Here is a 13,378-nt window from a genome sequence, read left to right on the forward strand (position 1 = left end):
CCAGCACCACAGCTGGGCCCACTCAAGACCCCCCCATGCAGCCCCCACACTGACGGGTGATGAAGGCTTGGCAGGATGGATCCGGAGCCACCATTAGAGGGGCAGTGGGGGTGAGCAGGGGACAAGGACCCACGCCCCAGCTGAGCCCACCCCCTGGTTTTCTGAGCCTCGTGGGGGCTCCCCCCACGTGTGGGGGGAGGAAGAGGGAAGAGGAGGAGGAGGAGGAGGAGGAGGAGGAGGAGGAGGAAGAAGGGGGGACTGTTTGTATCCGGAACAAAAAAAACAAGCGCTGCGGTTGAGGGGGGGCGGGTTACGCCGTTGCACCGCACCTCCCTGGGGGAACGGTGCCGCGGCGGACCGCCCCGCCTAGGAACCTTTGTGCACCGGAACGCGAGGGCCGGGTTCCGGGGCCCACCCGGCGGCTTGAAGCGCTCGGGCAGCGGCGGCGGGGCCGGGACCGGGGCCTGGGGGCGGCGGAGGCGGCGGCACCGGAGGGGGAGGGGGAGGGGGAACGGAACCGAGCTGGGCCTCAACGAGGGGTGGGTGGTGGGGGGGGGGGAGGGGGCGTTTGGGCAGCACCGGGCAGCGCTGAAGGGGCCCGGAGGGCGGCGAGATGGCGGAGACGATCGTGAGTAGGGCCCGGCGGCGGCGGGGGAGGGGCGATGAGGCAGCAGAATCCGGGGGGGGGGCGGTGGGGAAGGCCCGGGATGGGGTGGGGGGGGGGGTGGGGGGCAGCACACGGTCTGCTGGGGGGGGGGGAAGCAGGGGGAAGGCGTCCAAAGCACCGCTCCGCGGTGCTTTGGACGCCTTCCCCCTGCTTCCCCCCCCCCCCAAAGTGTTGGGTGTTGGTTTGTCAGCCCCCCCCCCCCCCCCCCCCCCCCGGCACCTCAGGCCTTCCTCTGCCTCCTGTCAGCACCCCCGGGGGGGGCTTTTGGCAGGACGTCGGCACGCCTCGCTGCTCCTCTGGGCCCTCGCCCGGTCCCAGGGAGACGGCGGCGTTTACGTTCGCTGCTTCCCCGGCCTTTTTTTTTTTTTTTTTTTTTACCACCTTCCGTGCCCGGTTTTTGTTTATGTTTTTATATTTCTCCCCTCCAAAGTTGCCGTTTGCCCCCCACTTCTGACTTGAGACTGCAGGAGGGAGTGTGAGGACACCGGCGTTTACGTTCGCTGCCTCCCCGGCCCTTTTTACCACCTCCCATGCCCAACCTTTATTTATATTTTTATATTTCACCCCACCGACGTTGCCGTTTTTGCCCCACCTCGGACTTTAAGCTTCAGCAGGGAGCGTGAGGACAGCGGTGTTTACGTTCGCTGCTTCCCCGGCCCTTTTTACCATTCCCGTGCCCGATTTTTGTTTATATTTCCATTTTTTACCCCCCAAAGTTGCCGTTTTTCCCCACTCCCGACTTAACGCTTCACCAGAAGCAACGTAGAATGTTTCCTGGCTTTGTGTCTCTTCGTTAAAAGACAATATAAGACGCTACTCTCTGCGTCCCTTCGTTAGCCATGCAATTTGCACACCAGTAACGAGGGCTGAGGCGTAACGACCTCGCAGGCGCCCGTCAGCACCGGTCCGGCCGGTGTGTGTGGCGCTGGATAAGTCCCTCCCGGGGAAGCTCTGATTCACCTTTGTTCTGAAAGTTCAGTTCCGCGTCTGAGGGCAGAGCTTTGACCAAAAAAAAAGCAGCGTTAGCGTTTTTTTTCCCTGCCAGCTTCTCGCTGGACCTCGTCCATTAGGGTAATTAATCCTTCGGCGTGCAGACACCGGCCGTGCAGTGCCGCCCAGGAAGGAATTACTTCCCTGCGCGGTTGCGCTCTGATGAGGAGCGGCGTTAGAAGCCCGCACGGGGGGGGGGAATTCATCGCGCTGGAGCGAGCTGCGAGCACGGGGCGGGCTGCGTGTCCCCGCAGCTAACGGGGGCTGTCCTCTTCTCCCCGCAGATCATCCGCGTGCAGTCGCCAGAAGGGGTGAAGCGCATCACGGCCACCAAGCGCGAGACCGTGGCCACGTTCCTCAAGAAGGTAGCCGAGCCCTCGCCGCGTTCCGGCCAGGCTGGGGGAAAGAAAGCTGTTTTTATTGATACAGCTGAAACTGGGTTCCTCAGAGCGTATCCAGAGGGATAAATAACCAATTTAAAGAAGGAAACATGTTCAGCTTTTCAGTTGGGACCCTTGGGGTAGGAGCTTTCCTGGGGCAGGACGGGCGTTTCGCCCCCAGAGGCACGACGGCTGGGGGAGCCCAGGCTGAGAGCAGCACAGGGAAGCTATTTGATAACCAAAGCCTGCTGCGAGGGGTCGGCCTCTTCAGCGTGATCCAGTTGCAATTCAGCTGCGTCCTTTGTGCCTTGAGTGCCATCCGGGTGCGTTCTGCGTGCCGCTGGGGTTCCATTATCGTTCTGGAGAGAGCAGGCAGGTGATTAAGGCGAGTTTGTAAAGCGATCTGAGGGCCTCCGGGACCTTCTGGGGAAGGTTTCCACCCCGAGGAGCGAGGAGCACGGCGAGTGTTGGGGCTGTCGGACTGGGAGGTGGCCGCAGCTCGCTCTTTGGTTTGATGCGGCGGCTCGCTGCGTAAGGTTTGCTGTTTGGGAGTGAGCAGCTCTCCGTTTCCTCCCCTCCTGGAACCCCCAGGTGGGGATTTCTTTCCTTCGTAAGAGAAGGGCCGTTCTGGTCAGCTGGGTTTCCTTTCCCCCTGCAAGGAGGAAGGGGAGCAGACTGAGACGTTCTGTTTTTGGGTCACTCGATTTGTTTGACGCTTGGGCCCAGACCACAGCAGCCATCCCCTCCTCACCAAGCAAAATCCTGACGGATTCTGGGGCAGGGTCAGCGATACCCGCTGCACTCTCTCAACAGTCCCACCCCAGGAGAAAGTTTTTTTGCTTTCAAATCCTCTGGAACCTGCACAGAACACGCTGCTCGGTTTCAGGGTCTCCTGTTACCGGAGGGAGCAGGGAACAGTTGTGCTTGCAGCGACCGTTGGAGCAAAAGCATCGGCCCTCACTAAAATTGTCTGCTGATCCGGGGAGAAGTGCATCCTCGTGCAGAGCTGAATAAAAGAAACGCTTGGGTTTCTTTCCTGATACAGGGTTTGCAGCTTTTCTCTTTCATCACATAACGTCTGTGCACGTGAATAGCCGTGGGTTTTAACGCTGAAATATGAATCGATACGGTGGATTTCACTTTTAGCTGGATAGCTGCAGTTAAAGAGGCATTACATTGCTGCTTCTGTGCTTGCAGTCGGCTCGGATCTCCTCCTGGATGACTGCAGGGAAACTCACAGACACATTCCGGTGGTGGGAGGGTGGCTCGGGTGGGTCCTTCTGCGAGTGCAGCTTTCCTCGCAGTGCGACACTTGCTAATCTTTGGCAGAGCTTTAGTCCTGGAGCCCGCTGTCCTCTTGCTGTACAGCTTTCCTGATGTTGTTGAAGTGAGCAGAAAGGCACATTTCAAACTAAGGGGCTCCTTGATCGTGGTTCTTTGTCTTTTGGAGCACGTCCTATTGGATAATAGAAGTGTAAACTCTCAGGTACGCCATGGTTAGTGTCGAGCTGGGAGCTGGAGCCTTTTGTTAAAGCACTGTGAGATTTGTCTCCTCCAAAAGCATCGGTGAAGTCTGTCATCTCATCGGAGACAAAGGTCTGGGCCAAGAAATCCTGGTCGTAGGAAGATGAGAGCAGAGTGCGGTGCGTGCTGGCAAGGCTGGAGCGAGAGCACTGGGGTAACAGAGAGGATGGTTCCCCCCCAGGTCGTTACAGCGCTTGCCCAGATTTAGGTGTTACGCTGTATTCGCGTCGTAGGAGCGAGATAGACTTTCTGTTTAAGTTGCTTTTGTAACGAGTTGCTTGTGTTACTAAGTGTTTCTGTTTTTCTCAGTTTCCCTGTGCTCTTCAGAAATGAGGATGAATTCAGCTAAGCTTTTGCAATAGAAGTTCCCCGGACTTAGCGCTTGCTCTGAGCAGCTTTCAGCATCTGACCTGGGGTGTGAGGTATCTTAAACTTTGCCATTCTTTCTCTTTCAGGTTGCAAAAGAATTTGGTTTCAGGAATAACGGGTTTTCTGTCTACACCAATAGAAACAGGACAGGAGAGATCACAGCATCACAAAACAAATCCCTCAACTTACTGAAAATCAAGTGAGTCCTGACAGGGAGTGCTGGGGTGAAGGGGGAGCTTTGTGCAACAGGGTGCCTCTGCTCTAAGCCTGGCTGAACTCCCCCCCCCGAGCTGGGCAGCAGCAGGCGCTATCACGTTACAGCAGGCCTCAGCTTTCAGAAGTCACCCAGCAGCTACTCGAAGAGGCGAGCTTGGCTGACGTGCGGAAACGGGGGGTGAGCAAACTGACGAGGCGTTGGGCTGTGGCAGCCGTTTCTTAGCTCTCTTCTTGCCTTCTGTTTGCCGGTGGGGAGGCAGCACCAGGCCTCCTGTTTGCTCTTTCGCAGCCTGCAGCGAGCTCCCTCATCCCTGCCCTCGCTCACGCTACGCTTTGGGGTTTTTTTCCTGCCTCAGCGCCGGTCTGATAACCCCCTGCGCAGAAGCCAGGGTTCCCGTTCTCCTGTTCCTGTCGTAGCCAGGTCCCTGGGGAGGTCAGAGGGGCCACATGGTGCACGCCCCTTGTGTTTGGTTGGGAATGCCTTTGTTCTGTTAATATCAAGAATGATGTTAAACCGACTTAAAATATCAGAGCCGTTACTGCTGTGTGCAGCTTCTCACTTGAGTATGTCGGCTCTGGCAGCTGCCCTGGGAGGGCCGCGACGACGTGCGCAGGATCCGCGTTAGCCCCTTTCCCTGGTGGAGCTGTTGCCTCTCTCCGTGGGCTCCTTCCACTTTTTCCTTCATCCTTTTCTCTTGGCCTTTGCTGATGAAAAGTTGTCGTTGTGCAAATGCCTGAAGCGGGAGAAAGAGGTAGCTAGTGGAAGGGCTTAGGAGAGCCCCATTTGCTAGCCTGCAGCCCGCGATAAATCACGCACTGCTCCATGGTTCGGGGGGTTTGCTGCCCAGAAGCAGGCGCTGAGGGCACGCGTGGACACGGATGTGGTTTGTAACGTGCAGCAAGCCAAGCACACAGCGTTTCCTGCGCTGCGTAGCGCAAAGGAGCCGATTCCTTCAGGTGGTCAGGGTGAAGATCTGGCGTAGCTCAGTCCCTGGTGAAAGGGGATGGTGGAGAGGACGGAGCGCGAGCCTTTCCAGCTGCCAGAGCACAGCGCGTGGCTTCTCGCCTGGGTTCCCACCCCAGCCTGGCTGGAGGCAAGGCTTGTGCTCAGCTGACGGCCGCGTGTTGTTCTTGCGCACCCACAGGCATGGCGATATGCTGTTTCTCTACCCCTCGAGCCCAGCGGGCTCTTCCTCAGAGACCATGGACACCTCTGTCTCGCAAAGCCTGCGGCCTGTGGGGGCCCCCCAGGTGGTGGAAGATGACATCGACCAGTATCTGATCAAACAGGACGGGAAGATTTACCGAAATCGAGACCAGCAGCTGTAAGTACTGCGGGCTGTTTTTCTGCCGGCGCGTCTGCGCCTCCCCAGGCGGTGACATCTCGCCAGGAAGCGCGCTCTGGGAACTGCCTCCCGAGCCATTGCTTTATCCCTCGCTGCCTTTGAAACGTTCACAAGGGAAAACAGCTCTCGCCATTGTCCTGCAAGGTTAAACTGAGGCTCTGGCGAGCTGAGGAAGGAAGCAGATACCGAAATTCCAGGGTCTTTGCCAGGAAGGACTCATTCAGAGCATCTATTGTTTTGATCAAGGTGGCCCCTGTTAGGGGACTTGCGATCGTGTATTTTGTGCTCTTGAAACATTTGGAGCTCCAGATTAAAAGGAATACTTTGAATTCTTCCCCGGGATGTCCTGGCAGCTGGTGCCGTGGGGAAGTGCTGGCTCGTGCTGTGTGTGTGGCACGCTGCTTCGCAAGGCCCTGGTAGCTTCTGTCCCATCTGGTCCCAACATGCGGCTCCCCGCTAGCTGGTCCCGAGGTGACAGGCGTGTGGAGCAGCAGGGCCAGGTCCCCGCCTCGCATGAGAGGTGGTAAAGCATCGAGGCTGGGTTTGGTTTGTGAATCGCCGGCAGCTCCTCTGCCAGAGCAGGGCTCGGAGCTCTCGTGCCTTCCCCGGCTGCCCTGCACCTCTCCCTGCTGGGGCAGCCGACGCGGCCCCGCGCAGCGCTGAGCTGTGCGTGAGGCACGTCGCCAAGGGTGTCCCGAGTGGGGGCCCTTCTGTGTCTTCAGACCCAGCCACTCCCTATAAAGGAAAAACTAAAGAAGTGAGGGGAATGAGTGGAAGCCTCATCCAGTGTCAGAGATGTGGAATTTGGACTCGGGTCCCTGCCTCCGCTTGGTTTTTGGCTTCCTTTCCATCACGTGCCTTTCTTAACCTTTCCGTGAAACCGGGGAGTCCATTTTGCTCGCAGAAACGCAGCAAAGTTTAACTTTGCCAAAACTTCGCTGCGAGAGGCTTAGATAAACAAAGCAGCTTGTATTTTTGTGCAAGCAATAATACAATGGTGACTTAATACCCCCATAAATCTGCACTGATGCTGCTAAAATGTCCTCTGTCTGGATGGTTGCTTTTTGTGGCTCATTGTTAACAACGTCCCAGTTGGCTCCTGGCCTGACGGCTGTGCTGGTTGTTGGCTTGGGGCTAGGCCCCTCTGCAAAGTAGCTCCTGAAAGGGCTTGCGTAAAAATTTTAAAGGCAACCAGGAATTCTTTCTAGGACAGAAGAGCTCACCCTTCCCCATTGTGTCGTCTTCCATATGGTTTATCTTTGGTGCTGCAGCAGCAAGGAAGTTTGGAGGGACGTGGCCTTTACGGGGAAAATCCTATCTAACCTTTTCAGGCTGATGATAAATGAGGGAAACGTCACGTTATTGAAACAATAAAGGCGAAACCCACCACTCCGTGGCAAAAACATCGTCTTTAACTTGACCACATTTTTCAAAAGAATAAGTGAAGGTATTGTTCTTAGCAGGGAGCCAAAGCCCAGTGGCGGATATTTATGATAAAAAGTGTGTGTCTGGGCTTGTTCCTGTATTTGTGAGTGCATATCAATCTAAACGTGAAGGGATGCTGGCGTTCGGCGCAGTGCATTAGCAGCCTTTAGTGGTCCTTTATGTACATTATCTGCCACAGTACTTTGTTAAAAGCAACGCTGCAACTGGATCCCATCCATTTCGTCTTCAGAAGAGCCAACATCCATACTGCTCTCTAGAGGCCTTCTTTGGAAAACCAGCACTGACCTGTTCCTAGCGCTGGGGCAGAGGTGCACGGTTTCATGGTGGCTGTTTGGTTTGTTTTTTTTTTGGTTTTAAATTGATTGCCTCAGGAGGAGATGTTTTCCCCGCTGTTTTATAACTTCACCCAGCAGGTCTTTATCTGTCCGATAAGCACATGCTCCCCTGTTTGTTCCAGACCATCCTCAGTGACTGATAAAGGATGAATGTTTTGGTTGCCTTTTTGCTGAATTTACACAGGCCGGCCCTGTGACACGCCTTTAAAATGCTTTGAATTGAAATACAACCTCAACGTGGGGTTGTAAAACTTGAGAAGCTGTGATCTGCCCTTGGTTCACGTGGCTGTTCAGAGCAGAGTTGTTTGCCAGTGGCACAGACCTCGGGAGGGTTTGATCTTGACCTGGGACTCTCACATTTAAACTCAAGCTATTGCTGTCTCCTTGCACGAAATTATTTTGTGATGACCGCTCTGTAATGTCCCCTAATAGGTGGGGGGGTTGTCCAGGGTAATGTGATTTTGCAGAGCTTCTACGCCAAAACTGTTAAACTGTAGAGGTCACGCAGACTAACTTTTCCGTTCTCAGATGAGACTTGTGCTAATTCTGTTTCTCTTTGCGTAGGTGTCGCCATGGCCCCCTGGGTAAATGCGTGCATTGTGTACCGCTAGAGGTAAGAGCCCCGAGAAGGTCCCCCAGAAAGGCGTGCGGGAGCGTGTCACCCGAAGCTCTCAGTCTGAACGCTTTTCCTCATGGCGCTGCCCACACGGAGGTGGCAGCTCCGAGTCAGAGTCCTGCCGTGTGCAGGCAAAGGTGCCGGCTCACATCCAGGACAGCTGAAGCTCCAGGCCTTCGTGACCCTGGGTCTGTCCTGGTTAACGCTCTGTTTTTCTGCAGTAATGGTTTTAACAGAAGGTGCTTTAGCAGAGCTCCAGTTTTCCTCCCTCTTCGCTCTTGCCTGGGTCTTCTTGTTTCAGCCCCTCTCTTCACGCAGCCCAGCACTTCCCAGTTTAACCACACATTATTCAGACTGAAGGCAGCTTCAGCGACGCCTACAAACGTGCTAAGCTGTGTAATTTATGGCATGAAGCAGTGATCCCTGAAAAGCCTCTGCGAGTCAGGATGGCTGTTCCCCTGCTTCCCTGCCGTGTGCTCTGGAAGTTCTTTGGCCTTATTTGAGCAGCTGGGCTTTTTGTTTGTTGTTACATATTGAAAGGAAAAAACGTTTTGCCTTTGAGGCTCACTCTGATTTGTGGAGCCAATCTGTTACAGAAGTAGGAGGCGATAATAAAACTCGCTGTTGTAAAGTCCCACTGTTCCTGTCACAGTAGTAGCTGCCTTGAAAAAGAGCCTAAATTTTCTTGATTGTTTCCACATTGAGAGCCGGTGGGGTTGAATCTAGAACATCCATTTGTTTAGCGATCAATGTATTATCAGACAGGTGTCTGACCTGGCTTTTCTTTGTGTGGTGTTTTTGGCAGCCTTTTGATGAGGATTATTTAAACCATCTGGAACCTCCTGTGAAGCATATGTCGTTCCATGCCTACATCAGGAAGCTGACCGGAGGGGCAGACAAGTAAGAAAATCTCAGTGTTTAAGGGAATCTAGTTGTAGGGGTTTTTTTGTTTGTTTTTTAAAAAAATAAATCCCACACAGTTCTCACTGGAGTAATGTTGGACGCAGCTTATGAATGTCAAACTGAAGAGAAAACACTTTTTTTTTTTTCTTTTTTTAAATAAGTTTTTTGGTTGTGAATTTTTCTTGTGTGTGTGGCAAACTAATTGTTTCCAGGAACACTACAGATGGGGAGGGAAGGCCAGATGGAAGGTAAGAGGTTCCCTAATTACACCAAGCTCCAAGCCTGGGTCTCAACCTTGTGGAGAGGCATTGAGACTGCTGGAGCTGGGCAGCTTTTATTCACCAACCACTTTTCATATCTTCAAATACGAGTAGGGCAGCAGGACGAGCCTAACGTTCCTCAGGGCCTGATTCTGTTCTGTACCATGCTCCACGTGCTCTCAGAAACCCTTTCTTGTGGTGCCATGGATCACCACCTCCTAATGGGAAAAGAAGGCATCCCTGCCTCTTAATGGGGTTGAGGATGCTGTGGTGAAGCACTGAACAAAGAGGAGGCACAGAAACAAGTATTTGTTTCAGCCTCTGACGCCTCAATGTGGCACACGTGTTCTGTGAAGGATCTGAAGTCTCCTTTGGTGATACTGGTGAACCCACCCTTTTCTGAAATGCAGCTCCTTTAAATAAATTATGTGGGGATGTAACCTTCTCCCTCCCATTCCTAAATGCTGTTGGGAATTTTTTAATGTTTTCGTGAGATGTAGCTCAAGCCCATAATACTTTGATTTGAAAGGAACTTCCCTTTACAGGAAGCTTTGTGCACATGAAAGGAGCTTTAATTTGCCCTAGCGATATAATCTATTACTTGCCATGCGCTGCATCAATTATTTAAGCTGGATCCCATGAGTTTTCTTTGTCTTCTTGCTTGAGTACCTGATTAGGAGGTGGGCTGGGGAGCACGTGTCGGCCTCTTGACCTGCCTCACTAAGTGGGCAGCAGAGGTTACCTGGGGACTTGCAGAATTCCTGCATCCCCAAGGAGTTTGCAGGGGCACTCTGAGATCCTCTAAAGACGCAAAGCATCGGTGTCACTGTGTCTCCTCTGCCCTGCTTCCTCAATGATTTTTCTGGCCACTAGCCTCTTTTTCTTTTTTTGAGACCCAGAAGCATTTACCATAGTAACAGCAGCCTTCTCTTTTCCTTCTTGCAGGGGGAAATTTGTTGCCCTGGAAAACATCAGCTGCAAGATCAAATCGGGCTGTGAAGGGCACCCTCCTTGGCCAGAAGGCATTTGTACGAAGTGTCAGCCGAGTGCCATCACTCTCAATAGACAGGTGAGACAGTGCTCGCAGGGGCCCTTGAGCTCAAAGCTGGGAAGAGTCTTGACTTTAATTTTTGGAGAGATGACTTCAAGAACAGCCAACTTGGAGCGGGAAGCCTTTGCGTATTGGCAGTTGTTGGGGAAATGGCTGTTAAGGTCTTCAGTCCTTGCAGAAAAGGACTCCAGAATCTATCTGGTTCAGCAGTTTCCTCTTAATGGGAAGGACATCTGAGCTGGCACCACTAGCAAAGAACCTCCACTCTCTTTCCTCATGGGATCCAAAGGCCCACCCGCTGTTTCTTCTTGTTTCCTCTCAAATTTCCCTGTCCCTTCTAGCTGCAAAAGCTCGTGGGATAAGGGCCCTAGTAAAGATGCCAAGCTCAGGGGGTTCTGGGGATGCGCAGCGCTTCCCCACAGCCCAGCCTGCGCTGAGTTCTGCATGTTGGGCAGGGGGTGGTGCTGGACGGGGAAGCTGAAGCAGAGTGGTGCGGGACAGGGAGGGAGCCAGCGTTCCCTGCTCCTGCGGTGGCAGGGTTCAGCTGTGAGGGGTGGCGAGCATCCTGTGCTGCTGGGGGCCTTGGGGGAAGGGTTTGGTGGTAGGCAAAGGAACCCGACCTAGTTGAGGATGGCCTGACGCTTGAACTTTGTCAAACAGAAATACAGGCATGTTGACAACATCATGTTTGAGAACCACACAATTGCAGATCGCTTCCTAGACTTCTGGAGGAAGACAGGAAACCAACATCTTGGGTATTTGTATGGCCGGTACACAGAGCACAAAGACATCCCTCTGGGGATCCGGGCGGAGGTTGCTGCCATCTACGAACCCCCGCAGGTAATACAAGCCGTGTGCCCCGGCCTCACTGTCGACTCATAACCAGGGAACACAGAAACACTTTTCTGTTTGGGAAACCTCTTGAGTTATTTCCAACTGCAGCTCCGTAAGGAAAACAGTCCCATGAAAAAGATGTTGTGATTTACGTCTTGCTGTGCGCTGTCGTCACTGTTGGTTATTGCCTCTGAAAGAGTTTTAAAACCCGGATTAGCTTTTTATTACTCTTATATTTTCTTTTACGTTACTCTGTGGTCAGATGATTTAAAGCTCGGGAGACTTGAAAACAGTGGGTTTCACTTGTTATGTTTTCCTTGATTACTGGGTTTCCAAGGTTATGGTACAGAACAGTCCTTAAAACAAATTCTACAATAGGAAAAAAAAAAATTGTTGGCCCTTGCTTTGATTTCTTATCAGCTGTCCGGGAATACTTAAAGCGGCTTAATTAGACAAATAAAGTCTGCCACCTTGATTGAGGGGTGGAGGATAGGATTGGAGACCTCAGAGCCGTCTGCTCCCGGCTCCGGGGCGGGCAGGAGCGGCCGCGAGTCCCCGCTAGATGGTGCAAGGCACCGCGCGGCGCCGCGCTCAGGCTCCGCCAAGCCCATCCCGTGGGCTCCAGCGAGAGCTGGTCCCCTGGTGCCTGGCCTCGCAGCAAGCCCAAAAGCTGAACTCAGAGTTACGGAGCTGAAAATGGAGCTGGGAAACGTGAAAAGCTGCTCTGCCCATAACTCAGGGCTTGGTTTGAGTCTGAGTTTGCCTATTGGCTTCTCTGCTGAGCAGAGTCACTTTAGGAAGTGCAGACCCTCGGTATGTGAATGTATTGTGGTGGGGGGGATTCTGTGGATTATGTTTCCTTCCTCTTGGTTTCTGCAAGGTTGCTAGAGTAAATCGCAAAAATTTGTCCGTAGAAACAATACATGGATCCTCAGGACTGTGTCTTTGAGAGCAGAACTGCAAACCTTTTATAGACTCTTCCATTTATTTCAAATATCAGCACAGCCATGCCCTCTGTGTTTCAGTATCTCTGTTAAGCCCGTGCTTTGGAAGTTTGTATGTTTTCGTTGCGCACAGTAAAAGCAAGGAAGCTTTTGCTCTCCTGGCAAGCAGTCTCTGCTGTGCTTCTTGGCAGAGCATCTCCCCACACGAGAAAGCTTGCCTCTGAAACGCACCCAGATGGAGTCGTGTTTTCCAGAACGTGGGGGGAAGGCCTGGGTGTGGGCTCTCGGATTCACTGGACTTCTGCCTCGGTGCGGCTCAAAGACTCAAACAAACGAAGCAGGAGTACAGAGCTGGCAGGTTGAACAGAGCTTTGGAACATTATATAATCTCTCGCCTTTTCCAAAGTGCTCAGAAACAGCGCTAGCCTGTTTGTAAGTGCTGAGCAAGGGTCTTTCATTCATAAACCCCAGCACCGTTTGCAGACTTACCTGAAGAGCTCCTGCAGGATGGGTCTGTGAATAAAGGAGGTCTCTGGGGTGAAAGTCAGTGCTAGTGCTGAAGGGAAAACCCGTAACCCTGCTTCCATCCTCTGCCTCACTCCTGATGATGGCTAAGGGTGCTGTGGCTTTTCCTGTTCTGTTTTACTAGCAAGATTTTATTTTTTTTTCTGCAGATTGGTACACAGAACAGCCTGGAGATCCTGGAAGATCCAAAAGCAGAGGTTGTGGATGAGATTGCTGCCAAGCTTGGACTGAGAAAGGTTAGGATGCTGTTGGGTGTCACACGTTTTTGCATATGAAGAAAGTCACTGGCAGTTCTCTTCAGCTCCACAGGGTTATTCGAGATCGTTTGGGCACATTTGAAATCTAGCATAAGTGTCAGTAGCTCGTATGCTTTCGGGTATTAAAAAAAATAAAAGAGCATTTTACTGAGCATGAGCATACAGCAGAGCTGTTCAGCTGCAGTCAGCAGTCCTCTGTCATGAATGACATCAAAGGGAATAGCAAAGAAATAGAAACACAATTTTCCCTTTATTTCTCCTCTGATAGGAGCCATTCCTGGTAGCATCTTCCCAGGGAGTGCTAATTGGGCACAGATGTAGCTGAAGTTGCCTTCTGAGTTTGTTCTTCCTTTTGACAGAATCTGTGCTCCACTTCCAGGAGCAGAGGCTCCTGCTTGATTTTTATTCCCATCTGTGGGTCCCGCCTCGTGTTGCTGCTCAGGCAGGCGGTGGGGAGTGATTTGTACCTCGATTAGAGGTGCAGGTCCCCCAGCAGCTGAGCTTCATTCCTCCGTTCTCCTTGTGCCCGCAGCCTGTCAGTAGCCCAATCAGGATGTATGGGCACTGGGATCTCGGTTTGCTGACGTCTCTCAAACCTGTACTGATGTTTTCTGGTTTGGGAAATCTTCTGGTATCATGTGAATGCCAGGAATGAGACGAACACAAACAAGAATTGACTTGCTAGAGAAAACACAAATCAGAAAAGACTTGGTAC

The 13,378-nt window shown here is 52.7% G+C and overlaps 1 protein-coding gene across 1 annotated transcript in view; it reads left to right on the forward strand.

The window, feature by feature from the left end:
* The first annotated feature begins 513 nt into the window (after positions 1–513).
* Positions 514–13,378, forward strand: part of NPLOC4 (NPL4 homolog, ubiquitin recognition factor) — a 28,461-nt gene continuing 15,596 nt past the window's right edge. The window contains exons 1-9 of the mRNA XM_035558643.2: positions 514–628; positions 1,942–2,022; positions 4,017–4,129; positions 5,292–5,471; positions 7,838–7,886; positions 8,695–8,789; positions 9,998–10,121; positions 10,764–10,943; positions 12,556–12,642. Coding sequence (XP_035414536.1) covers positions 614–628; positions 1,942–2,022; positions 4,017–4,129; positions 5,292–5,471; positions 7,838–7,886; positions 8,695–8,789; positions 9,998–10,121; positions 10,764–10,943; positions 12,556–12,642 — 924 coding nt within the window. The 5' untranslated portion in view covers positions 514–613. The remainder of the gene's footprint in view (positions 629–1,941; positions 2,023–4,016; positions 4,130–5,291; positions 5,472–7,837; positions 7,887–8,694; positions 8,790–9,997; positions 10,122–10,763; positions 10,944–12,555; positions 12,643–13,378) is intronic.

The sequence above is a fragment of the Cygnus atratus genome, chromosome 18 (assembly GCF_013377495.2).
Source record: "Cygnus atratus isolate AKBS03 ecotype Queensland, Australia chromosome 18, CAtr_DNAZoo_HiC_assembly, whole genome shotgun sequence".
Taxonomy (NCBI): Eukaryota; Metazoa; Chordata; class Aves; order Anseriformes; family Anatidae; genus Cygnus; species Cygnus atratus.